Source organism: Temnothorax nylanderi, unplaced genomic scaffold (assembly GCF_030848795.1).
Source record: "Temnothorax nylanderi isolate EJ_2023f unplaced genomic scaffold, tnyl_v1.0 TNYL_tig0540_pilon, whole genome shotgun sequence".
Taxonomy (NCBI): domain Eukaryota; kingdom Metazoa; phylum Arthropoda; class Insecta; order Hymenoptera; family Formicidae; genus Temnothorax; species Temnothorax nylanderi.
In genome coordinates, this window is record NW_027249602.1 from 28,741 (window position 1) to 53,286 (window position 24,546).

The 24,546-nt window shown below is 41.8% G+C and overlaps 2 protein-coding genes across 2 annotated transcripts in view; one reads left to right on the forward strand and one right to left on the reverse strand.

Annotated features, from left to right (window-relative positions):
• The first annotated feature begins 2,086 nt into the window (after positions 1–2,086).
• On the forward strand, positions 2,087–5,933 carry Trap1 (TNF receptor associated protein 1). Its single transcript, XM_071722954.1, has 13 exons — positions 2,087–2,285; positions 2,454–2,546; positions 2,642–2,724; positions 2,790–3,017; positions 3,207–3,373; positions 3,502–3,611; positions 3,694–3,767; positions 3,856–4,202; positions 4,279–4,426; positions 4,496–4,623; positions 4,700–4,887; positions 4,974–5,272; positions 5,354–5,933. Exons 1-13 carry the CDS (start codon positions 2,171–2,173, stop codon positions 5,453–5,455), a joined length of 2,082 nt encoding a protein of 693 aa, XP_071579055.1. The 5' UTR covers positions 2,087–2,170; the 3' UTR covers positions 5,456–5,933.
• Positions 5,672–24,546, reverse strand: part of LOC139783785 (fat-like cadherin-related tumor suppressor homolog) — a 56,731-nt gene continuing 37,856 nt past the window's right edge. The window contains exons 9-23 of the mRNA XM_071722952.1: positions 22,765–24,325; positions 21,925–22,495; positions 21,643–21,814; positions 21,344–21,568; positions 20,486–20,509; positions 17,857–18,093; positions 16,675–17,727; positions 15,931–16,574; positions 14,449–15,846; positions 13,968–14,105; positions 11,185–13,890; positions 10,508–10,841; positions 10,082–10,222; positions 9,551–9,697; positions 5,672–9,094 (exon numbers count right to left, since the gene is read on the reverse strand). Of these exons, the coding sequence (XP_071579053.1) occupies positions 8,547–9,094; positions 9,551–9,697; positions 10,082–10,222; positions 10,508–10,841; positions 11,185–13,890; positions 13,968–14,105; positions 14,449–15,846; positions 15,931–16,574; positions 16,675–17,727; positions 17,857–18,093; positions 20,486–20,509; positions 21,344–21,568; positions 21,643–21,814; positions 21,925–22,495; positions 22,765–24,325 (9,899 nt within the window). The 3' untranslated portion in view covers positions 5,672–8,546. The remainder of the gene's footprint in view (positions 9,095–9,550; positions 9,698–10,081; positions 10,223–10,507; positions 10,842–11,184; positions 13,891–13,967; positions 14,106–14,448; positions 15,847–15,930; positions 16,575–16,674; positions 17,728–17,856; positions 18,094–20,485; positions 20,510–21,343; positions 21,569–21,642; positions 21,815–21,924; positions 22,496–22,764; positions 24,326–24,546) is intronic.

Genomic DNA, 24,546 nt, shown 5'->3' on the forward strand with positions numbered 1-24,546 from the left:
TCTTCCTGGCATCAACGCCTGGAATTACTTGCTTTACGCTTTATTGTCTTCACTGATCACACATTGAAATTATTAACGCAGTGTAAAAACTTGAAGCAGTTACAACTTTATGGGCTGATCGACCTTACACCTGATAAGTGTTCCATTATTATGGAACAATGTCCAAAACTGCAAGAGTTTCATATCATATCCTGCGAAATTGACGATTGTTTGGTTAACGAATGGAAGGAAAGATATCCGCATGTGTCCATCTATACATTTGACTGATAATTTGAATAGTTTAAGAAAGTTAACCTTTTTGGAGCATATATATATATATATATATATATATATATTATAAATATACCAAAACATTTATAATTTTTAGTTTTTTATGTTAACTTGTAAGTTCATTCATTAACTAAGTTTATTCGTTAACTAAGTTGATTTACTGCTATATGATTTTAAGTTACCTGTCATATAAATTTAAGAACAAAACTTAAATCTGATTAAAAAACCTTATGCAATATATTTCTGTTTTTATTTTGTCTTTTTTTCAATGTAATTTAGTTTTAATTTTATTTTAATTTTGCATTTATATTACTGTAGAGGGAATTATTTACTTTGACATCAAACAGACATCAAAATGACGTCAAAATGACTGTTATAATCACCATCAAGGTATGGGACGTTTTGTAGTCATGATGCCATCATTTTGCCATCATTTTGATTACTCCTTTTGACATCATACCCCTCGTCAATTTGATGGCAATTTGACATCACTTTGACTAGATTGTTTTCGCTGGGGATTTCTGCTTTAAAAATGTGTAAGTTATTTGATGGATAGAATATCATTTAAGGAAGGTATTGAATTTTGTGAGGATCGGTGAAGGAGTTACCGATTTTTGCTTAAAAAGTTACATGTATAAGTTATACAATACATATAATTTTATATAGAGTATCGTTAAAAGAAAGTTAATTGGTATTGAATTTGGCGATAATCGGTAAAAAGGTTCTTTCTTTATAAAATTTTGAATTTTTTGAGAAATGTTCGTGGTTGCTCTAACTTCCGACAATTTTGAGATATCAGACTATTTATAATTCTATTATATTCTTCAGTTTTTTCTACCCCTATTTTATATACAATTCTTTAAGATTTGGTTGATTAGATCCAGCTTTATACGCGATCAAAGATCCATATGCGAAGTCAATATATGTATGGACCATGTAGCCTGAACTTCCAAAGTCAACATCGATTTAACATTGCGTCAATTGTAAAACCCTACTAGTGCTAATAAGCTGACATTTTTTTAATCATAAAAAGGTTAAATTTAAAATTAAAAAAGTGTGCAAATTAGAAACTTGCACATTGCTTCTTCATCATTACAGATTGCTCCTATTTTATTTTGCTCATAAAGCTTCCTCTATGAGGAAGCCAAACTAATAAATACTAATAATTATGCATCAAATAAAATACAAGCTTAAATAAAATAAATAGGAAATAAAATAGGAGCAATGGTATCAATCTGTAAGGATGAGGAAGCAATGTGCAAGTTTCTAATTTGCACACTTTTTAATTTTAAATTTTTTTACGAGTTTCCTTCATATAGTAAAAGAATTATATTATATTACATTTACTAATGACTTACCCATTAAAAAAAGAATTAGGTTAATTGTTGCAAAAATAATTATAAATTTTGGTGTAGAATTTGGCCGATTCTCTCCCGGGTTTCATTCAACATCTTTTCTTTATTTTTATGATACTTTTTGATCGTTCGTTGACGCATTTGTGGCCATTCGTACAAAGATTGAAATATAGAACATGTATAATTTGTCAAACAATATTTAATGGCAAAATACAAAGCTGACTTAACTTTCTCAGGCCATCCAACTTTAATGCACAATAGCAGCCAAAGAAGCCTGCAAAATACGTGCCTTTTACGTTAAGTAATTGCGAATCAATTTGAATGAGGATATGCATATTTATCGTATTTCATTATTTTTGATACGGCGAAATAAACAATTGGAAATAGAATTGTTGAGTTAATTCTTGTATTTGATTTCGTTGTGAACGGTGTTTAATCGTAATCGGCTGTAGCGCCTCTAGCGACCGTTAACTCGGTGACCGTCATGGCGTCATGTAACTGCGCGGCGCTCGAGGTCTCTGCTTCTCTCTGGTATATACTTGAAAATGGCTGCTGCCTTCAGAATTAACCACGCTCTTAAATTAGGAAGATCTTTTTCGAGAGCATTAAATAGGAATTTGCAAGAGAAAATAATCCAGTTGCAATGTCAACGACTACCAGGTTTGTTGGACCATCAGTTTTATCATGTCCAATTTACTTTTATATATTGTACAATATTGTGCATTGTGTTTTATAATTTTCCTGTGAATCTATTTTTTTCGTGTCACGCATTTTCTGAAGTGTATTTTATTGATATCAAGGAATATCTACACATTTTTAACTTTACAGTTGTCTACAATCATGTACGACATTGGTCGTCTCAACCAGAAGCTCAAACTACAGAGTACCATAATATTATAAAAGACACAGAGAAAGCTACAGGTAGTATATTCAGTTGTAATTAAAATAATCATATCGGAAATTATTTTCTGAGAAGAAAGAAAAATATAACAGATAAAATACTTTATTGTGTACAGGTGAGAGTGCCAAGCATGAATTTCAGTCAGAGACGCAAATGTTACTGCAAATTGTTGCGAAGTCTTTATATTCAGATAAGGAGGTAATTAAATATATATATTTTTTGATAGGTTGAACATTGATTATATTGATTGATTTATTTGCTAGGTATTTGTACGCGAGCTCGTTTCAAACGCTAGTGACGCACTAGAGAAATTAAGATATCTACGTCTGAGCGACAACGAAGTTGCACAAGCGGCTGGCGACAGAAGCCTGGAGATACATATTGGCACTGACAAACAAAGTCGTACTCTAACAATCCAAGATACTGGCGTGGGAATGACTAGAGAGGAATTGATAGCCAATTTGGGAACTATAGCTCGATCTGGTTCCAAGGCAAGTACAAAGCATTGAACTTACACATATTTTCATTTTTTTTTTTTAATTTTAAAATATATATTATATGTATGAGTACATTTTAAATTGTACTTAAAATAACAATTACAGTTTTAGATCATCTGAAGCATAATTGAAAATAAGATACAATTGTGATGTACATATATAACTATTCTATGTATTTTATAGGCATTTCTAGAAAAATTGAAAGAAGAACAAAACTCCAGTTACACTTCCAAAATTATTGGACAGTTTGGGGTTGGATTTTACAGTGCCTTCATGGTCGCTGATAAAGTAGAAGTATTTACAAAGTCTTTTGCGAGAGACGCAGAAGGTCTTTGTTGGACTTCAGATGGGTAAGCAATGAGAAAGAATACTTATTATTCTCCATATAATTAACGATATTATTTATATATATATATATATATATATATATATATATAGTACCAGTGTGTAATACTATAAATAATATATTCATATGTAGATCAGGTACATTTGAGATTTCAAATGCGGACGGAGTGCAACCAGGCACAAAAATTGTTATACATTTGAAACCAGATAGCCGAGAATTCAGTGACGAAAATACCATTAATCGTAAGTATATTAGCAATAAGAGTGTACACACATTTATATTGTTTTATATATATTTAAAATAAAATATAATTAATCCGTTCAGGTATCATCAACAAATACAGTAATTTTGTCGGCAGTCCTATTTTTGTGAATGGAAAGAGGACTAATACGATTCAGGTATCATCAATTATAGTTTTCTTACACATCCATTTTATCTACATTCTATAATCTACTATAATTAAAAAAAATATTTTTTCCTTTACAGCCATTGTGGATGTTTGACCCGAAAGATGTCACGCCGCTGCAACATGCAGAATTTTATCGATTCGTAGGAAATTGTATTTATTCACCAAGATTTGTGCTACATTATTCGACAGACGTGCCGTTGAGTATCAAGGCTCTGTTATACTTCCCAGAGGAAAAGCCTGGATTGTTCGATCTGGCAAGAGATACTACCAGTGGAGTGTCGCTTTACAACCGGAAGATTCTAATTAAAAGCAAAGCGGAGAATATCTTACCAAAATGGTTACGTTTCATTAAAGGCGTAGTAGATTCGGAAGACATACCATTGAATTTAAGCCGCGAACTACTACAAAATAGTATATTGATTGGGTAAGAATAAATATTTGATATTGATATCGTTTATTACTATATACGATATATAAACGCTCATATAACATTTTGATAGGAAATTACGAACCGTGCTGACTGCACGTATACTAAAATTCCTACATGAGCGATCTACGAAGCAGCCGGAAGAGTATAATGAGTTTTACAAGACCTATGGCTTGTTTTTAAAAGAGGGCATTGTAACTAGTAATGATCAGTCTGAAAAGGTAATTAATTACATTCCATATAAGTGTCTATAAAATATATTGATTCATTAATTTTGTATTTTATTGTAGGAAGATATTGGCAAACTTCTGCGATTTGAATCTTCTGCTGCTGCTCCGGGGGAATTAGTCAGTCTGCCGCAATATTGCAGCCGTTTAGCGAAAGATCAAAAAGATGTATATTATTTATCAGCGCCAAGGTACAGGAAATATAATCTGGATAAGTCGTGCTAATGTTTAACCAATGATCTGCAAAAGTCATAATTTATGTTACAGCCGTACTCTAGCCGAGCAATCGCCGTATTATGAATCTTTAAAAAAACGAAATATTGAAGTTCTCTTCTGCTATGAACCATATGATGAATTAGTATTAATGCATTTGAGACAGTATAAATCTAACTTTTTGACATCTGTGGAGAAAGAAATGCGGGATGATACCGAAGCAAATAAACCAGAAAATTTAGGTATATAATAAATTTTACATATTTGTAAATTTTGTAATTAGGATTTAATCAGAAATAACTCTAGTGTCATATCTTTTACCATACAGGTATTATAAATAAGGATGAACTGGATAACCTTGTAAACTACATGAAGAAGATTCTCGATAAAAAAGCGTACGACGTTAAGATGACGAATCGTTTAGAGTCACATCCTTGTGTTGTAACCGTTCAGGATATGGCAAGCGCGAGGCACTTTATTCGCATACAGAGCCATCAAATGAACGAAGAGATGCGATATTCCATGCTTCAACCGCGCTTTGAGATAAATCCAAATCATCCTCTTATCAAAAAATTGTGTAAACTAACAACTACCGATACCGAATTAGCTGATCGCCTAATACAACAGGTGCGTTGTAATAAAAATATTTGAATGCTTTAATATTCGTCTTTTAAATATGTTATCACAACAAATTATTTATCATTGCAGTTGTTTACCGGTGCCATGGTCGGAGCTGGTTTAATTGAAGATCCACGTATATTATTGACACCAATGAATGAATTACTTACCTTAGCATTGCAAAAATATTAAGATATAGAAAAATGGATTATCGATATGGATAATCAATATTGTTCTATGATTTAGAAATAAAAGAATATTCTCTTTTATATCTATACATATATTTTTTTTCTGCGCTTCCATATCATAGAAGAAGATTGAATATCCCAAGATATCATAAAATACCAACAAATTATCCGTTTCATTATTCAATAAGAATATCGATAATTGCGAATAAAGGGGTATAACTTATTGTAGGCAAGATTGGTTTCTTTATTACAATAGGTTGATCTTGTACAAATTAATTATAGCCTTACAATAATAACAAGTCAAGTTCCTCATTTTCTTAAAAGATTTCATGATATCGATATGTATTCTATTAGCAGGGCTAGATGTTATGGCGAATTTAGAAATTGTACCCATGTTTTCCATGTTTTTTTTTACGATCTGTGGTTTTAAAAGTTGTACACTCAAAACTGTTTAGCAAGCAATAAATAATTTTATAAAATTATTTTATATAAAATACGTAAATATTTGATAAAATTATTTATTCCTCACTCTTAATTTTTCGAGAACATAACTCGCGAGTAAGTAGGCCTGAAGCAATAAATAATTTACCGAAAATTATATGTACAAACCATTTATATATGCTTTCAATCAATTCTGTACTACGTAACTATGAAAAGAAATTAATAATAATCGCTTATTATGTTATTAATTTATCAGTTGGGAAATTCTAAAAAACGGGTTTTTGCGATTTTTGTATAACATCACTAAATGATTCATATACTATATTTATAAAAAGTCCGCTGTCACATCCATATCTTCTACTTCACAGTCTTTGACCAATGTGCTTCGTTTCTTTTTTTTTTTTAATAAAACTAATCTAGATGTGTTATATAATATTTATTCGTGCTTCATGTTACAGACTGAAATTTTATATCGCTTATCATTTTTACCGAATTGGAATCGGCGAAATCAATTCTATTCTCTTTATCTTTTTTTATATGATTTTAATATAAAATCATTAAAAAATTGTATTATACGAACGTTAATGTATGATCTTCTAAAATTTCAGAAAGTAGAAGCACAGCCGATTTTAACTTATACAAGGACGAGAGACGATGCTTTTACTCTTGGTCATAACGTAAAAATCACCCTGTTTAGCATTATTATTAATATGATTCGCTAATGTTATCCTACCAAACACGAGCAGGATAGCCTGGCATCCTTTACAGAACAGGAACATAAAATCGAATTTCTCAACAAAATTCTACGTGTATAAAAGAACGTGTATACCTCACCCAAATAAGCTGCCGCTATACAATATCCATTAATGAAAAAGTATTCTAAATGGAAATGTGACAATGAGTAAAAAACCTTAGACGCGTAATAGATTGTTCCTTGATATTCTTCTATCTCTTTTATACAAATTAATCGAAGGAAATGCATTGCTTATATGGCATTAAGAATTAATTGGCAGTTTTAAAAAGTATTCCATTATATATTATATGGAGTTTCCTATGATGAGAGAATACATGAGATGCGAATGGCAGATTGGTAAAGGGCGCGATGAGGTGAATTACCTCGCGCCGCTGAGCAGTCTTATTAAAGAGTAGATAGACGATAAAGCGTGATGTAAATAGTAGCACCATGTATGCAGATTCATCGGTCGTACTGATGGTGGCTGACGAATAAAGAGATAAGAAGAAAAAAAATGTTAAATAAACGGAACGTTGACTTAGCTTACGTATACACGGAGGAGGACATCGCCCCTTCCATCGCTCTTCATCTTTTTTTCTTAAATTTGTTATAAAACGTTGGGTAATTAACATTGCAATTATTATGATACAAGTCATAGTATTTGATCATCGTATAAACATTATTATCATCACAGTAAAAATATTTCATATATTTTTTTTTAACTATTAACCTGTGCAATAAACACGTGCACAGTCGCGCACATGTCCGCTCCGTAACGCGCGGAGGAGGCTGTTCTTCTTTTTTTTCACTAGAGTCCATTTACTTACACGCTAATCTGCTATTTCTTACTTAATATATGCATTATTAAGTAGTCCGTCGGTTCTCATTTATACGTAACCAAAATAAAGTCAGTTAGCAAATAGTAAAAATACATAAATGTACCTATGTATCGTTTGCACTGGAATTATATAGTTGTTGGATTAACACGTTAAATTTAAACGATAGGTCATTAAACAATAGTCATTGGTCTGACGACACGGTCGTGATTAGCTTTACTTTTCTCGAGTAATGAATTCCTCCCTTCCTTAAGATAATTTCTTACGCATGTACGCGTACTCGTAGTTGCCACAATCTATATTTTTTTTCTCTAATAAATCTCATCTCCTTGGTAGAGTCAAAAGGAATATTTTCAAACTGTTGCGGAAATGAAATAACATTAAGAATGCGTGCAGTGTGTAGCGTTATCTAATAAGCATTTATGCGTTTTTCTTCTTGATTAAGTAAATAATTTATATTTATAGAGCATATTTTAATATCTTGCAATCAGAAGAGGAAATATGGCTTGAAAGTAGGAAAATATACGAGAATTATATGTTCAGATATCCATTTTTCTACCATCAAGCCATAAAATTATGTCAATCTATATTTTTGGATTCTACATACGTATATATATTACTACAACAAAATATATATGATGCATCCGATAATGAAATAAATTTAATAAATAAAACAAAAGCTCTCTAAATTTTTTCATCGAATCGATATGACACGACGTACGCACTGCTTGCAGTTGCAGGACATATAACTATATTCGCTGTTATTAGTTTGCAGGATTAAGTACGCTAATGCTTGAACTCTACCTGTGTAGGAGGAGATTTGTGAGGCGTGATGTATTTCCGCGACGGTATACATCGTACGCGCGACGTGCGTGCAGAACACGCCGGTGGCTCGCACAAACGGGCTTCCTTACTTCATAGCTGCCTGTACAGACTGCTGTCTTACTTCTCTACGACGATATAACGCTCTATGTACAAAATTGCATATATTCACAGACATCATCCGCGCATCTCGATCATAGAAGCACGGAGAAACACGCTCTCGCACGCTTCAGTCTATCCGCGTACTTCGACACCACCGTTCGTCACACTGAGGTCTGCGTGATGCCGTTCCCCGATAACCACAGGCGCCCGTTGCTCTTCTGATCCGCGATCTCGTACTCGGAATCGTCGATCTCGCAAAGATTCGTGGAGAGATCGCTATTGCTTGCGCCGCCCAATAGCGAGTTTCTTTCCTCCAGCGTGGTGATAACGGAGCCGATCTCGTCCTCCTCGATCACCTTGTGGCATCGGTTACGGCGGGTGCTCGGAAAACCATAAGGCACTACGTCGTCTTCTTCCTCGTCGGACTCGAGGGTGCTGAGACGGCCGTTGAGCGGATTCGTCTCATTCTCCGTGTCGGTGTGAATATTGTAATGGGGCAGGTACGAGTTCGGGTGACGCAGATAGCTCTCGGAGCTCTTGTACTTGTATTCCCCCTCACCGCCGCTGTCGAGGGGATTCAGACGCTGCGTCTCCGCGCAATGATACTGCTCCGAGAACTCGGTCCCGCACTCGGAATCGCCGACGTATTCCGATTCTTGATCTTCGTTCAAGGTCTCGATGTCCCTCGTTGGATCTATCGGACCATGCACTATAACATAAATGCGAATGTTACATTTCTACACAGGACCGTGTTACGTATTGTAAGGAAGTTTTAAATTGTTGTAATTAATGTTGTTAGTGGAATAACTGGTACGAAAAATGTACATATGATGTTACATGATCACATATTTCGTCATGCGTAAATATTGACATGGTTAATTATGGTATTAATTCGTTAGTCTCCATTATTTTTTGTTATGTTACAATGTTGGTATTAAATTTATCACTCGATTTTACAATCTTCATTAAGCGTAGATGATGTGTGTTACAAACAAACCTACTAGATTTATTGTAATAATCTAGCAAGTTTTCTATCAAATAAAAAACATAATATAAAATATTATAATTGTGATGTGAATAAAATTAACAAAACTGTCAAACATCACACTCTAATCATGCCGATGCGGGAAGAGGTGAATCAATGCGCATGCACCTCTGTACTTACTTATTGGTAATTGATGAGTATTGGACTCATTACTCTCATTGCTATGGAAGCTGGATGAATCTGGGACCTCGCTGCCAGGTACTTCCGTGATGTTAGGCAAGGGATTCTGACTCGGTCTGACCCAGTCTGAGCAGTCCCAGTGATATCCTAAAAGCATTGCAGACAACGACTGTACTCTGACACGCTACATGCGATGCAGCATAAGTGATGTGCAGATAAGTGAAAGGCAGAGATGGTGCGAGGGCAAATAGTAGCACTCGATTGGAGACAGATAGTGCAAGCGAAGAAGCGAAGACCCAAAGATGTATACCGAGTATCCTAAGATCGCATTTCGGCTACAGCAGCTTCTGGTAAATTCGCAAAATTTTATTACTAGCCGTCGATGATATATCTTCAAATTTTCAACATCCGAATTGTTATCTTACGCCAGCAAAATGCCAACAGGTGTCTTTAATTTCTAAGTAAGAGACAATAGGCGATTCGCAGGACACTCTGTATCTCGAGCCATACGAGCGGGCTCTCTCAACTTACCGCCGACGATGCGAGGATCATCCTCGATGGACATGACGGAGGCGACGGAGGACCCAACCGCGTGAGGCGTCCGTCGAGAAGAGTTTAGTAGAAGTCCTCCAGTGGTCAGCTCTGGTACCACTGGGCTCGCTCGTTTCAGGTCTGTTAGTGCACACAACACGAAACACGCCGGTGTTAATAGAATAATCAGCTACGCAATAACGGGGAGAGGAAAGGAAAAGAGAGAGAGAGAGAGCCGCGAGTAAAAAGAGAGCGAGACAAATTGAAAGGAAAGTTTCGTCAAGAAGAATGATAAGAACGGGGAAGCGCCTAGTGCTCCACCCCTTACAATCGCATGCCACAAGCGAAATCAAAAGTAAGAAGCTATCCGGACGGAGCCGGGAGGGATTGGTTCTTCTTTCACTGACGCGGAAGTGGACCACTCACCGTTCTTGATCTTAGTCGTGTCCGTTATGAAGGAGGCCAGCTGCATCTGTTCCTGCCAGGTGGGTTTGTGTAGACTGTCCGTGTCGCTGCCAGTTGCGTTTCCGCCGACCGGATTAGCGAGGGTCAGGGATGGGGGTGGTACGGGAGTGCTGCGATTCAGATTCCGCAGGTAATCCGGCGGGAAGTTTTCTAGCTCATCGCCCGCGCTACCGTAGCTGCGCAGGGTGTCCAAGTTATTTAGAGCCACCGCCGCCGTGTTACCGTACGTGGCAGGCTCGTTGTTCGAGCTCGGGGTGTAGGAGGCGGGTCTGGGAGGGCATTGGGGAGGTTCTCTCTGCAAAAAGAAGAATCACACGTAGAACCACATCCCTTAAAACGGGATCGCCGCGACGAGGGCACGGGAGGGAGTGTGTACCACGTCGGCAAACCAAAAAACGCATCGCAAACAAAAAATAAAACAGCATTAATGTCGATTGCTAAATAGCGATTAAATACCACAAAGAACTGAAAGGCATTACATCGATAATCGTGAGCGAAGTTTCTTAAAGTAGCTCTCATTGTGTACGCATTGTGGATGTTGAAATAACGCCTTCGAGTAAGTGTATGTGTTGGCCCTCGAGAGTTCATGCTTTTACAGTAGACCTGACGAGGATAGTCAATCCGAACAATAGTAGTACCTGTATGACTTCCAAATTGCTCAGCTTCGAGCTGCGCTTGAACTCGTGCTCGTGAGGCCGCGCGGAATTCAAGACGATCTGCTTCCGCGTCTTGTTGTTGATGTTGTTGGCGCGCGTCCTGGTTCGCTTCGTCCGGATCCGCCAGAAGGCAACGAATATGATGATGAGCAGGATGTTGAGCAGCACCGCGATGCCGATCCACATGAGATGGTCCCACGGGATGTTGAAGTGGCTGGATATGATGGGCGTGGAGAAGGCCGGGTTGCCGCAGTTCAGGCCGGTCATGTTCGGCGGGCAGATGCATCTGTACGTGCCGATCTCGTTGACGCAGGTGCCGCCGTTCGTGCACGGACTCGCGTCGCACTCGTTTATGTCGGTCTCGCAGCGGTCGCCCGCGAAGCCCTGGCACTTGCAGATCGGGCCGTTGTTGCCCTCCTCGCACACGCCCCCGTGGTTGCACGGGTTCGGGCTGCAGTACCTGCCGAACTCGCAGCGTTTGCCGCTGAGACTCGGTCCGACGCACTCGCAGACGTAATCACCGCCCTCCGGGACGATTTTGCAACGGCCGCCGTAGAGGCAGGGCGAGGAGGCGCAAGGGTCCGTGTCGATTTCGCAAGCTAGACCGGCAAACCGACTGTGACACTGACACTCGTAGTTGTCGCTGCCCATGTCCTTGCAAGTGCCGCCGTTCTGGCACGGCTGCGAGCCGCAGACACCCGGCGGCACCAGGATAGTCGCCGTGTCGCAGCTGAACTCGACGTTGGCGAATCGCTTGAGAATCGCCACGCTGCTGGCGCCGCTCATGTGCAACGGCACGGACACTCGGGCGATTCTGACGTCGTCCATGCAGCCGACGAAGCCGCGTTGCACGTCCTCGAAGCCGATGATGGACGGATGCTGCCTCACCTCCGCGCCCAGATACAGATCGTCCGATTGCAGGTTCAGGATGTCATTGATACCGGGTGCGGAACCGTGAGCGATGTGTTTTCCATCTACGGTTAGCCGGGCACTGTTGCTCTCCCGCTCCAGCTGGATCTCGTGCCATTGTCCGTCGCTCACGTACACGCTGCTCACTCTGACCAGCCCCTCGCCGCTGCCCAGATCGAATTTGTACTGCATCACGCCGTTAACGATCTCCAGAATGTTGTAGTCCACCTTGCCGGCCGCGTACATGAGGTTGCCGGTAGGCTGCATCGTCCTGATTCTCAAAGATAAGCTGAGACGATCCTCGATCGTTTGCCGTATTAGCGCCTTGTCGATCTTGTAGCGCGCGTAACTCTTCCCGCTGAAAGATATGGGATTTCGCGGAATGTAACACGACTCGTCATGGCATTTGGAAATATCTATGTCGCAGGTCTGACCGGCGTATCCCTCAGGACACTGGCACGAGTATCCTTGAATGGAAGAGTCCGGCACGCAGACTTTGAACAGAGGACAGGGATCCCTGGCGCACTCGTTGACCACTACTTCGCAATGATTGCCGGCATATCCTTCCTTGCAATTACACTCCATCTTGTGTTTGTGCCGCGGCGACACGAAGCTCATCACATCAGTGGACACGGGCGTGATTTGCGTAGGATCGAGAGTGATCTTGTCTTGACAGTCGCCGTAGAAGCAGTAACCTTTGTTGCACTTGAAGCGGACGATCTCTTCGACGACCAGCTTCGTCGACTCCTCCAGCTCCTCCACGTGCTGGTTCAACGCTTCGCGTATGCTCTCCGACGCGTAGAAACCCGATGAACCCGCGGGATTCGCCGCCTTCTTCACGGCGAACAGAAGATCGAGATCGTTGTGCACCGCCTGGCGAATCGCCCGCGACTTGATCAGGTTCGCCTCGTCGGTCGACGGCTGCACGCTGATAATAACGATGTCCTTGAGTCGGCAATTCATCGCGTTTCGAACGGTTCTGACGAAGCCCTTGCGATGGCTCAGCATGAAATCTTCCGGGCTGACCTCTCGAAATCTCACGATCACTGAATTTTCGAGCATCTTGTCGGTCACCAGATCGATGTTAACTTTTACGATCGAGCACGAGTGGAACTTGCCGTCCGTCACGCTAACGTTTATCCTATATTCGCCCACGTCGAGTCTGGGCAAAGCCACTAACGTGCCGTCGATCTTGTCTATCTGGAAGAGATCGGTGCTCGAGATCGGCGAGGATGGCACCAAACTGAAGAGAAGCGTGTCGTATTGATCCTGATCGGTCGCGTGGACTTTTCCGATAATGCCACCTGGATACTCATCCATGTAAGAATTGATAATCACTTCGAGAGGCGTGATTACTGGTGGATACTGCGATTCCTCGATCACCTTGATTACAACCCACGCGTCCGAGTACAATGGCGGGCTGCCATTATCGAACACTCGGACATGCAACACGTACTTATCCTTCACTCGGTTGTTAAATTTCGTCGCTGTTCGCAAAGTGCCATCCTGCTCCAGTCGAAACGCGTCGCCTTCGTTGCCGGAACGGAAGTCAAAGGTGTACGGCTCGGCATTCGGCTCGATGTCCGCGTCGGTGACGACGAATTGCAAAACCGTATGGCCGAGTGGTTTGTCCTCCTGCACAACAGCCGTGTAATTTGGCATAGAAAACAACGGCGGATTGTCGTTCGCATCCAGGACCTCGATGTTCACCATCACGAAGCTCGAGAGCATCGGAATGCCGTTGTCACGTGCATGAACTTCCAATACGTAGCTCGCAATCTAAAAAAGAAAGTGGAACGTTTAATAGAGTATTTCGTTTATGCTTATATCTGTAATGTGTTGTATTGGACACTAACTTCTTCTCGGTCCAAAGGAGCGGCGACCATTATCTGTCCGGTTTTTCTGTCGATGGAGAACTGCTTCTGTCTGTCGCCACGTTCTATATAATACGACACGTTGCCATTCTCCTCGCTATCCAAATCATTCGCGTACACCTGAGACGTCAGTAAAATAAAATATTTTAGCAAGTACATATAGTTTCGCGTTACATAAAATTGACTTTCTATTAACAATTATTTACAATTTTGTGTATTATTTGTTGCATAGTGCAAACAATTATATAGCATTGCTTGCAAAGTTATTGTAATAATTAACAGACGAACTAAATCGAGAAATTGAATTTAATTCCCGCATGTAAGAAATTTTATGTGGAAAAATATTATTCCACAGTAATAAGAATCAAAAATAAATCCCAAGGATATAATTGAATAAACCACAGTACTGTGTCTTTTGGAAGACGGAAATGCAAATAGTAAAGAAGACCTGAGAGAAACTCACTTGCGTAACTTTCTCCCCGTTTTTCGCATCTTCTCTCACGAAGGCTCTGTACGAAACTTCGCTGAAGATCGGCGCGTTGTCGTTGCTGTCGGTGACGGTGATATTGACAGTAGCGTGATTGCTTAGCGGCGGGATACCTCCGTCGACAGCTTGGATAGTGAGGAAGTAATCGCGAGCCCGTTCATAGTCCAGCTGTTCAGCGATGGTCAAGACGCCCGTCTTGGCGTCTATTTGGAACTTCTTGTGCTCATTACCACCGACGATCGAATAATATATATCAGCGTTCACCCCTGTGTCCTTGGAGGTGGCGAGCACTCGTGCCACTTCGGTACCAACCGCGTAGATCTCAGGCACTTTCGCGAAGTAGAGCTTAGAAGCGAATTCTGGCGGATTGTCGTTGATGTCCTGCACGTTAACGATGAGAGAGGCGACCCCCATTAGCTGAGGGGTGCCCTGATCGAGCGCCTGAATAGTAACATTGTACATGGCCTTCGTTTCTCGGTCCAGCGGCTTGGCCAGCGTGACTATTCCACTGTCCGCCGCGATGAGAAAGTGACCGTCCGCCGAATCGATAAACTCATATCGGATCTTCCGATTGATACCGATATCGTTGTCCGTAGCGTGTACCTTTGTCACTAACGTGCCGATCTCCACATCCTCGGGCAAAGTACTGCTGTAAGTTGACATAGTGAATTTCGGTGCGTTGTCATTGAGATCGGAAACGAGAATCTCCAGCTGCGATGAACACTCCCAGGTTGGCTTATCCCGGTCCTGCACGTGGGCCGTCAAGGAATACTTGGCTTGAGTCTCTCGATCGAGTTGCCCAACGGTTTTCAGCACGCCCGTTTCCTTGTCTAACGAGAATTTGTCGTTATTGTCGCCAGTTAAGTAAAACCGTAGCTTGGCGTTCGGCTCGTCGTCATAGTCGGTGGCCAACACGGTCAAGACATAGGCGCCAGGATGCGAGCCCTCGGAAAGTATTTCTCTGTAACGGTATCTGAGGCAATACGGCGGATTATCGTTGACGTCCAAGACTTGCACCGTTACTTTCGTTTCAAAAACGTATTTTCCGTCGGTACCAACGATCTGAAGCTCGTAACGATCGATGGTCTCTCTGTCCAAGGATTTTGCCACGTACACCTCGCCGGTAGATCTGATTTGAAATTGCGACCTAGGATCGCCGGATGTTATATAAAATTCTATCGGCGTATTGACATCCGTGTCTTTATCGACGGTGATCAATTTCACCACGACCGTTCCCGGTAAAGCGTCCTCGTTCACCGTAGCCTCGTAACGATCGTCGACGAACGCGGGCGAGTTATCGTTATAATCCTTTAACTTGACGTGCACCGACGTCCTCGCGAAGTGTTTCGGATTTCCATTGTCAGTGGCAACCACCTGAAAAAAGGATTGTTGTACGAGTGTCTAACATATTCTTTTAGAGATACATTCAGGATATTTAGCACATTGCATTTATTTTACCTGAAACTTATACTCTGGTTGTTTTTCCTTGTCGAGCTGTACCAACGTCGATATCCAACCGGTGTAGGCGTCCACCGTAAAAACGTTCGCTAATTCCCCTATATCGGATCCGAAGGAGTAACGTACCTCACCGTTGCTACCAAGATCCTTATCGTGCGCAATGACTTTCAATATCGACGTTCCCTCCTCGATGTTCTCGGCCAAACTGATCGCGTACGGATTGCTCTCGAATTTCGGCGCGTGATCGTTTTCGTCCAGCACCTGAAGAGAGATCTCGGCGAGAGCTGTGAGCGGCGGGCTGGAATCTGTTTCAGCGAGAACCCCAATCAAATGACTGTCTTTCAACTCTCGATCCAACGGTCTCGCCAGAGTGATCTGGCCGTGAGAGTCGATCGTGAAGAGCGGATTATCCTCATCGCCGGACACTATGCGATATGTCACGGTGCTATTTGTGACGGTCTTGAGTTTCGTGATCGGCGTGCCAACGGAAGAGTCCTCTCTTACAAAGAATTTATCTTCTTTTCGCTCAAATAGAGGCGGGATATCGTGGGAACCCATTATGTAAATACTTAGCGGAACATCGGCGTGGTGCGTGGTCGTGCCTTTGTCCTCCGCGCGAATAAACAATTCGAACAGTTGGTTTTCTGAAAGTGAACAAATATTTATTTGTCATATGAAATCTTTAAGACGGATATCAAATTAATTTTAATCATAGCATAAAGGTAAAGTAAATATGTCTCTTACCCCACGGCACAGCGCTCTTCTGTAGATAGAGAGATCCCGTATCGGGATTTATACCGAACAAAGATCTAGCCGGCGACGTTTGCGGTTCGTAGATGGAATAAACGATCTTGGCTGCCTCATCCTCGTCCGCGTCCTGCGCCCTGACTTTCAGGAAGGGCGTGTTCAGGGACAGATTGCCCTGGATAGTTGCTTTGTATTCCCTGAGAAGGAACACCGGCGCGTTATCGTTCTCGTCGCCTACCTTAACGCGCACCATCACGAACCCGGATCTACCGCCACCGTCCATCGCCATGACCGGTATCTCGTAGCGTTTCTGCTCCTCCCGATCGAGCTTCTTACGCGTCACTATCTCGCCGCTGAGCTTATTTATGTCAAACACCTCCTTCATCATTTCCGATATTATCGCGTACGTCACCGTGCCGTACTCGCCGAAGTCTTCGTCCACGGCCAGCACGCTGGTGACCAGTCTACCAGGCAACTGGTTCTCCAGGACGGTCACCTCGACCACCGGGTTCGGGAATTTCGGATTGTGCCTATTCGCGGGCAGAATCTCGATCTTGACGCGGGTGAAGCTGGTGTAGACGCCGTCGGTGACGGATACATTGAGCATGCTGAGTTTTTGCTCGCCAAAATTCTGCATGTTTATCAGCGAGATGATGCCGGTCGACTGGTCGATGTTATACGTCTGCTGTTCGTTTCCACCTACGATGGTGTACGTCAGCTTTTCGTCGACGTAGTCGGGATCGCTGGCCGACACCACCGTCACGAATTGGCCACGCTCGGCGTGTTCCGACAGGGAACAGGTGTACGAGGGCTGCTCGAACTTGGGCGGATTGTCGTTCATATCGATCACGCTCACCCAGACGTGCGCCGTGCTCGACAGACTCGGCACGCCGCGGTCCATTGCGATCACGGTGAAATGATGGGACTCATGGCTCTCGTGATCCAGAGATCGCTTGAGAAATATCACCCCCTCGTCCGGATCGATGTGGAAGAGATCTGTGCTGTCCTCGGTGTCATTTTGAATAGCGTAACGAACTTGTTGATTGATGCCTGCGCAAAAATGAATATGGATATGACGAAGATATCAGCTTTTTCCAAATCTCATCCATATGTATAGAAACCAGGGGAGAGATAATCCGATTTTCAGCGCGAAGCTTAGAAGTTTGATTTCACGCTTACCCGTGTCATTGTCTCTGGAGCTCACTCGTAGAACGGGGGTTCCGAACACCGCCGCCTCCGATACCGAGATATTGTAGGAGTCCTGGGTGAATTCGGGCGGGCAGTCGTTCACGTCCAGGACGAGGATGCTGACGAGCACCTCCGCGTAAACGCCTGACACACTGTCGGTGGCGCGCACGGTCAGCTCATACTGCTTCTTTTGCTCATAATCCAGCTCATCCACCACATAGATTACACCTGATTTATACGAAGAGAAGATTGTAGACCCAAAGCACACACTACGCAGCGGAGTGTCTACGTATCCGTCAAAGGAGCGGTGCTCTTTTTGAAAGCGAGTGCGTATGAGAAATTAATCTACTCTGCTGATACTTAACTTTTATATTATCGCCATTTTAATTTCACAATTATTGGAATTTGGTGAATTTAGAATCACCTAAATTTACAATGTAAAATTATGTACAGGGTACAGGAGAAAAACGATCAAAGTCCACTTTTTGTCGAAATTGATCTGATAATGTTATCTTGTGGCATTTTTAAAAAACTTTCATAATTCTTATCTTCTATTTTTTGATCACGTTTTGATCAAAAAGAGTTACAATTCACTGGAAATAAGGCCGAAAAGTGTTTTCCCGTGCTAGGCAAAAACGATTATAGTCCACAGGCTTGTGAGAAAAAAACCAACATACAATGTAAACACTAATTAAGTAAACAATATGCATTTCAATACTTTTTCCAATAGCTTCCTAAGATATCTGATGTTTTGAAACTTAAAATTACGTTTTCCTCGAAATTCCTCCGGATAGACATTGATCGTTTTTCCCCTATATCCTTCACATAATTTTGCGATATCAATTCGACGGATCTGTAGACACTAGAAGACGCGAATAAATGCAGTCACGCGTGTAATCATGTTTACATAAAACGTCAGAGATTCCATGTATGATTTGCCAATGCCTGGTAATAATGCCTGCACCTCTCGAGAGATAAATGTCAAAATTTCACATCGCGACTGCATCACTCTGATGTATCGCGGTGTTCTTATTAAATTAATTCCGAAATAATCTAGAAAATGAAATAGATAATAATAGGCGTATCTGCCTTACGTAAGGTGCAGGCACGACATGCGAGCAGGTTGAAGCTATTGAAATCTCGTGAAGAAAATGAAAATGGGTGGGCCGCACGTTCACATCACAGGCGAAATATTTATGATGTGTCTAGACTGGCCTCGGATCGTGGAACGATAGTGCGTGTAAGCGGCTATTGTGTTCCAAGCCGGTGTTTCGTGTGGTTCCATCGCGATTACAATTTAATGAGACCCGCCCAGATTACGATCGTGGAAAAACGGGGAGCGGGAACAAAATTAATTTTGTGGATGTGATGTACACGACCAAAGCGGTTTATATTTAGGAGAGGAGAAGGCTCCCTCGAAAGCAGATATTGTAATCTTTTTAATTGAAAGGCTCAGAAAACTTCATCTTCGTAAATGTTAGCCTGCCGCGAGAGCGTGCAACAAGCTTACGGCTTACGCTACAAGCTAGCAAACTATGTCAATAATTCGGAACGTTTATCTTTTATTGTTACTTTCACTGTAGCATGTATCGTGCGATTAATACGTCTAATTAAGTGTTACGGACAATATGGAATAAAATCAAAATTAGTTGGTGAAAATTAAAAAATGTGAAAAAATAAACATAAAACTAAACATGCCGTATGTAATTTGAGAAATATGAGAAATGTATCTTACACAAATTTTGTAAAGGTGATTGATGCATTCATTTGTAGCAGTGAATAGATACACACACAATACACCCACACGCGCGCGCGTGTGTGTCTATTCACATATATATATATATATATATATATATATATATATATATATAGTTTCTGAAATAATGATATAACCGAAAATGAAATAATTCTTCGTGAAAACAAAGCTCTGTATAAAAAATTTTTATTCTACATCTTTGTCTTAGCTTTTCATAAAGAATTATTTTATTTTTGATTGTACCACTTCAGAAACACAATGTCTATTACGTATGTTTTAAGAGAGAATAGATTGCACATGTCGGCGTGTTGTTATGGTAATTGCATAAGATAATTGAATAATTTGCATCGATCAAAATGTTAATTGGAAATTCAATCAAGCACTGCAGCAATTGATAAGCGTATATATATTCTGAATTGTTAATTACATTTTCTATTAAAAGTTTAAGATTAAATTTGCGATTTCATGTTGAGAATAACATGATAGCAATCGATTGTTTAAATGTGAATCTAGAAATGACTGACTTCGTTCTTTGAAAGTTTATATAAGAGACTCTCCGAAGTAGAATTACACATAGATGTATAAAACATCTTTAAATTAAGAGCAAGTAAGAAATTCAAATCTGGAAGTTCTACATTGCATTCGATGCTATCGAATCGGTAATACAAGCCGCTCCCGATTTAATTATTGAATCTCAGATTTATCCAAATTCAATTTCGTTGTTCGCGCATTGTTTCAATCTATTCGATTCAACTGCAGTGATTTGCCTGTGATATTACATCGTGCATGAACATAGAGCGGTGTATAACATAGCGTAGCAACACAGCAAAAGACCGATAGAACTAGAATTTTTTTTATACTCACAAGGACCATTGTTACTGTCGGGGGCTGCGAAACAGGGAGATACAACAAGACTTTAATCTCTAGTTTCCAGACACAAGCAGTTGTAAGAAATACATATGGAACAAGTATCATGATCTGAGTACAATTATCTACTACGAAAAAGTAACCATAAATACGAACAACTACTAAAAAATATATAATCGAAAAATATATTCGTTGGAAAGCCAAATAAAGACTAAATAAAGAAAAATAGAAAATAAAATAACGTAGAATCGGCGCTAATCAATTTAAATTTAAAATGTGTGTAAAAATATCTAAAATTTTAATATCTCATGATTAAAATTATAATAGATTAAAAATATTATGTTTCATCGATTTCTCCATCCCCTAATTTCACCAATATTGTTATGCGATTAGAACTTAGTAACCAACTACCATAATGCAGCAAAACTGACAAGTTTACTAAATATAGCCATACTAGCAATATATCATAAGAAACCCTTTTGTTTGAATAGTGTAAGTCCCATAGCCAAGTTACGAAATAAAAAGGGGAATTTTTTATTCGGGTCCATGTCTGACATATTCATTTCAATGTAACGTTTATATATTTTCACTTAAAAAAAGGCTCTGAATATGGAACATTTTCACCATTTTATTGACTAAAAAAAATCTTTAAATAAATTTGGTTTATGATATTTCTTGCTGCGCAACTAATAGGAAACAACATCGCCAATTCTTATATGCTTCTACTTTTTCACTGTATCATACAACTTTTACGTTACTATCTCATACGAAATTATTTACTGGTGTAGAGTTCTCATTTTTCATCTGATAGCGCATGCCCGAGAATTTATGTTGAGAATATTTTATTTTACTTACCCGTGTTGAAGTCCAGGGCAAACTCCTCAAAATCATTGCCCTTAGTAATGCTGTATATGAGTTTGCGATTCAGAGGTGACTCAGCTTGAATGGATAACGCCAGAGGTGAATGTACTTCTATACTCTCGAGCACGCTATCCGTGTAGAATTGCTTGTCAAATACTGGCATCGAGCGATCTATCACCTTCACGTTGACTGGCACCTCAATAGAACAAGGCGTTATTCCTGCAATCATATTTAGAAGCTCATTTAAAACGGGCTTAAGCGGAAAGCAGAGTTATTGACTTTAACAAACTCACCGCCGTCGTACGCGGCGATCGTAAGCTGGTACTCGCGATTGTGACCTTCGAGATTCTGTTTTAACGATATTTCACCGGTTTTCCGGCACACCTTGAAAAGTTCCCCGTGACCCTTCTTCAATTCGTATCTCACCTCGCCGTTATCGCCGCTATCCATGTCTATCGCGTGAACCTGAATGATAAGAGCGAGACGTTTTAAAATTTATGTATACAAGATCGAAGTTAAAATTGAAAAGAAAAATCATATCATTCATGTATTATAAAAAGAAATCCGCCCTTTACCTTCGTAATGACGTCGCCTTTTTGAGCGTCGACGGAGACGACAGCGTAGTAAGGTAAATTAACGAATATCGGACAATTGTCGTTTATGTCGAGTATAGTGACATTCACTATGACATGAGCCACCCTGGGCTTCTCCCGATCCGGCGGGTGGCTCTTCGCTTCGACGATCAATTCATAGTGATCGCACACCTCTCGATCGAATCGTATGCCATTGGTTCTGATCGCGCCGGAAGTTGGTCCGATTACAAACATGTCGGTGGGATTAAGAATGCTGAAGACAATGTGCTCGTTCAATGAACTACCGAGAACGTTCACTACCACTACGGTTGCAATCTTCGTGGAGTTCTCCAAGATGGCACCTTCGTAGACATTCTTTTGGAAGATCAAACCGGAGTTCTCCGATTTTTCTACCATCACGTTCACCTGCGCCACGCTCGAGTACTTGCCGTCTGACACTCGCACGTGGAGAAGATAGTTCTTCTTCATACGTTCTGGATTATGGACCGTAATAATGCCGCTCTGAGCATCTATATCGAAGGTGTGAGCCTTATTCCCATCGATGATGTCATATCTAAATAATTATGAAACGCATTATCCATCAAGTAAGCTATATGTAAAAAGCGCAAATCGAGAATCTTAATAATGTAATTAACAAGATATTTAAAGAACATCTTTTATGGATACATGCATCCGAGATTTATTAATTTTCAATAAAAATGATACGCAACGTAAACGGAATGCAGTCATTATTATAAACTAAAGCATCTAATATTGAATACAAGATTCTAATAAGGGTCTTGACAGGTAGAAAGCCCACTGACGTTTCTGCAGCGTACGTACCTCAATGCCGCTCCCTCGGAGCTGTCAGGATCGACGGCGTTCACCCGAGTGACGGCGACGTTCTTATACGTCGGCAGCAGAAGCGTGACGTTGTAATCAGTCCTGGAGAACTTGGGCGGGCAATCGTTGACATCTGTCACGGCTATCATCACTTTGGCGGTGGTCTCGGACGAGAGCTTCGGCTTGCCTAAATCCGAGACCTTCACGTGAAACGAGAATATCGGTATGGTCTCGTGGTCCAGCAGCATGACCGTGCGTATGGCGCCGGTGCTGGAGTCTATGTGGAAGTACTTTCGCGGCAGATCCTCGACAATGTCGTAATTGAGCAGCGCGTTCAACTCGGAATCCGCGTCCTCGGCCTTGATGACCAGCGGCGCGCTCGTGTTGGTCAACACGAGGGAACCGATGCTGGCACCCTCGCTGATCTCGCCGCTGTACTGGGCCTGCAGGAAGCGCGGCGCGTTATCGTTCCGGTCGAGCACGTGAACGATGACGTTGCACGTGGCGGACGCGCCGGCCATATTCGTCGCCGACACCGTCAGATTGTAGAACTTGGTCGTCTCGTAGTCCAGCTGATTCTTGATGACGATCACGCCGGTGCTCGGATTCACGAAGAACGTGTCGTCGCGATTGCCGCGCACGATCTCGAACTGCAACGACGACGTACTCCGCGCCTCCACGTGCTTCACGTACGTGCCCAGCTGCTGATTCTCGTATATCTCCGCGGACAGCTCTTTCTGGATGAAGCGCGGCGGGGCGTTGTCGGCCATCGTCACCATCACGTGCACCGGCACGGTGTTCGCCAGCGCGGGAGAGCCGTGATCGGTCGCCTTCACGAGTAGGATGTACTCGGAGGAGACGCCGAGGTCGAGCTCGCGGGCGACGCGGATGAAACCGAGATCCGGATCGACGGTGAACACGTTGCCGACATTGCCGGACGTGATCGAGTAGGTGATCTTGGCGTTCTCGCCGCGATCCCGATCGATCGCGCACACCTGCACCACCGCCGTGCCGATCGGCGAGCTCTCGTACACCTTCCCCTGAATGATCTCGCTAATGAACTCGGGCGCGTGATCGTTGTGGTCGTGGACGGTGACGATCACGCGAGCGTAGTTGCGCTTGGCCGGCGTGCCCTGATCCTTGACCATCACCGTCAGCACGTGCTCCTCGATGGTCTCCCGGTCGAGCGGCTCGTTCAACGTGATCGAACCCAGGACCGAGTCCACGTGGAAAATCTCGAGCGAGGCCTGAGTCTGCGCCGCGTGCAGGCTGTAGAAGACCTTCTTATCCTCGTCCTCGTCGGTCGCGTGCAGCTGCAGGATTCTCTCGCCCTTCTCGACATTCTCCGAGATGTCGACGCGATACGTGTTCTCGGTGAACTCCGGCCGGTGATCGTTGATGTCGATCACGGTAACGAGCAGCTGCGTCAGCGTCGTATGTACGCCGTCGGTTACGCCGATTGTAAGATTGTAGAAGTTCTGGGTCTCCCAATCCAGCCTCTTGGCCAGCAGCACGTTACCGTTGTCGCGGCCGATGAAGAACTCGTCGCGCTTGTCGCCGTCTAAAACGTGTCGGCAGAATTTTCGGGGTGACTTTTGTGATTTCTAGCACTTAATCCCATCATAGATACGCGGAAGCGTAATGTTTAATGCTAGCTAGCCACACTTATTTTCGAGTCCTTAATTCGACACTTCGTGAGACCGCTCGACTTTGTCGCATTGTCATTTTCATGCTAATTAATATTTTTAATGTAAGATGTTTATGATAATATCAGGTCAAGAA

Excerpts from the sequence above, each read along its gene's own strand:
- Trap1 (XM_071722954.1), top strand. The coding sequence starts at position 2,171 with ATGGCTGCTGCCTTCAGAATTAACCACGCTCTTAAATTAGGAAGATCT. Across the intron at positions 2,547-2,641 it reads AGACACAGAGAAAGCTACAG|GTGAGAGTGCCAAGCATGAA; the intron begins GTAGTATATTCA and ends TATTGTGTACAG. Across the intron at positions 4,203-4,278 it reads CAAAATAGTATATTGATTGG|GAAATTACGAACCGTGCTGA; the intron begins GTAAGAATAAAT and ends ACATTTTGATAG.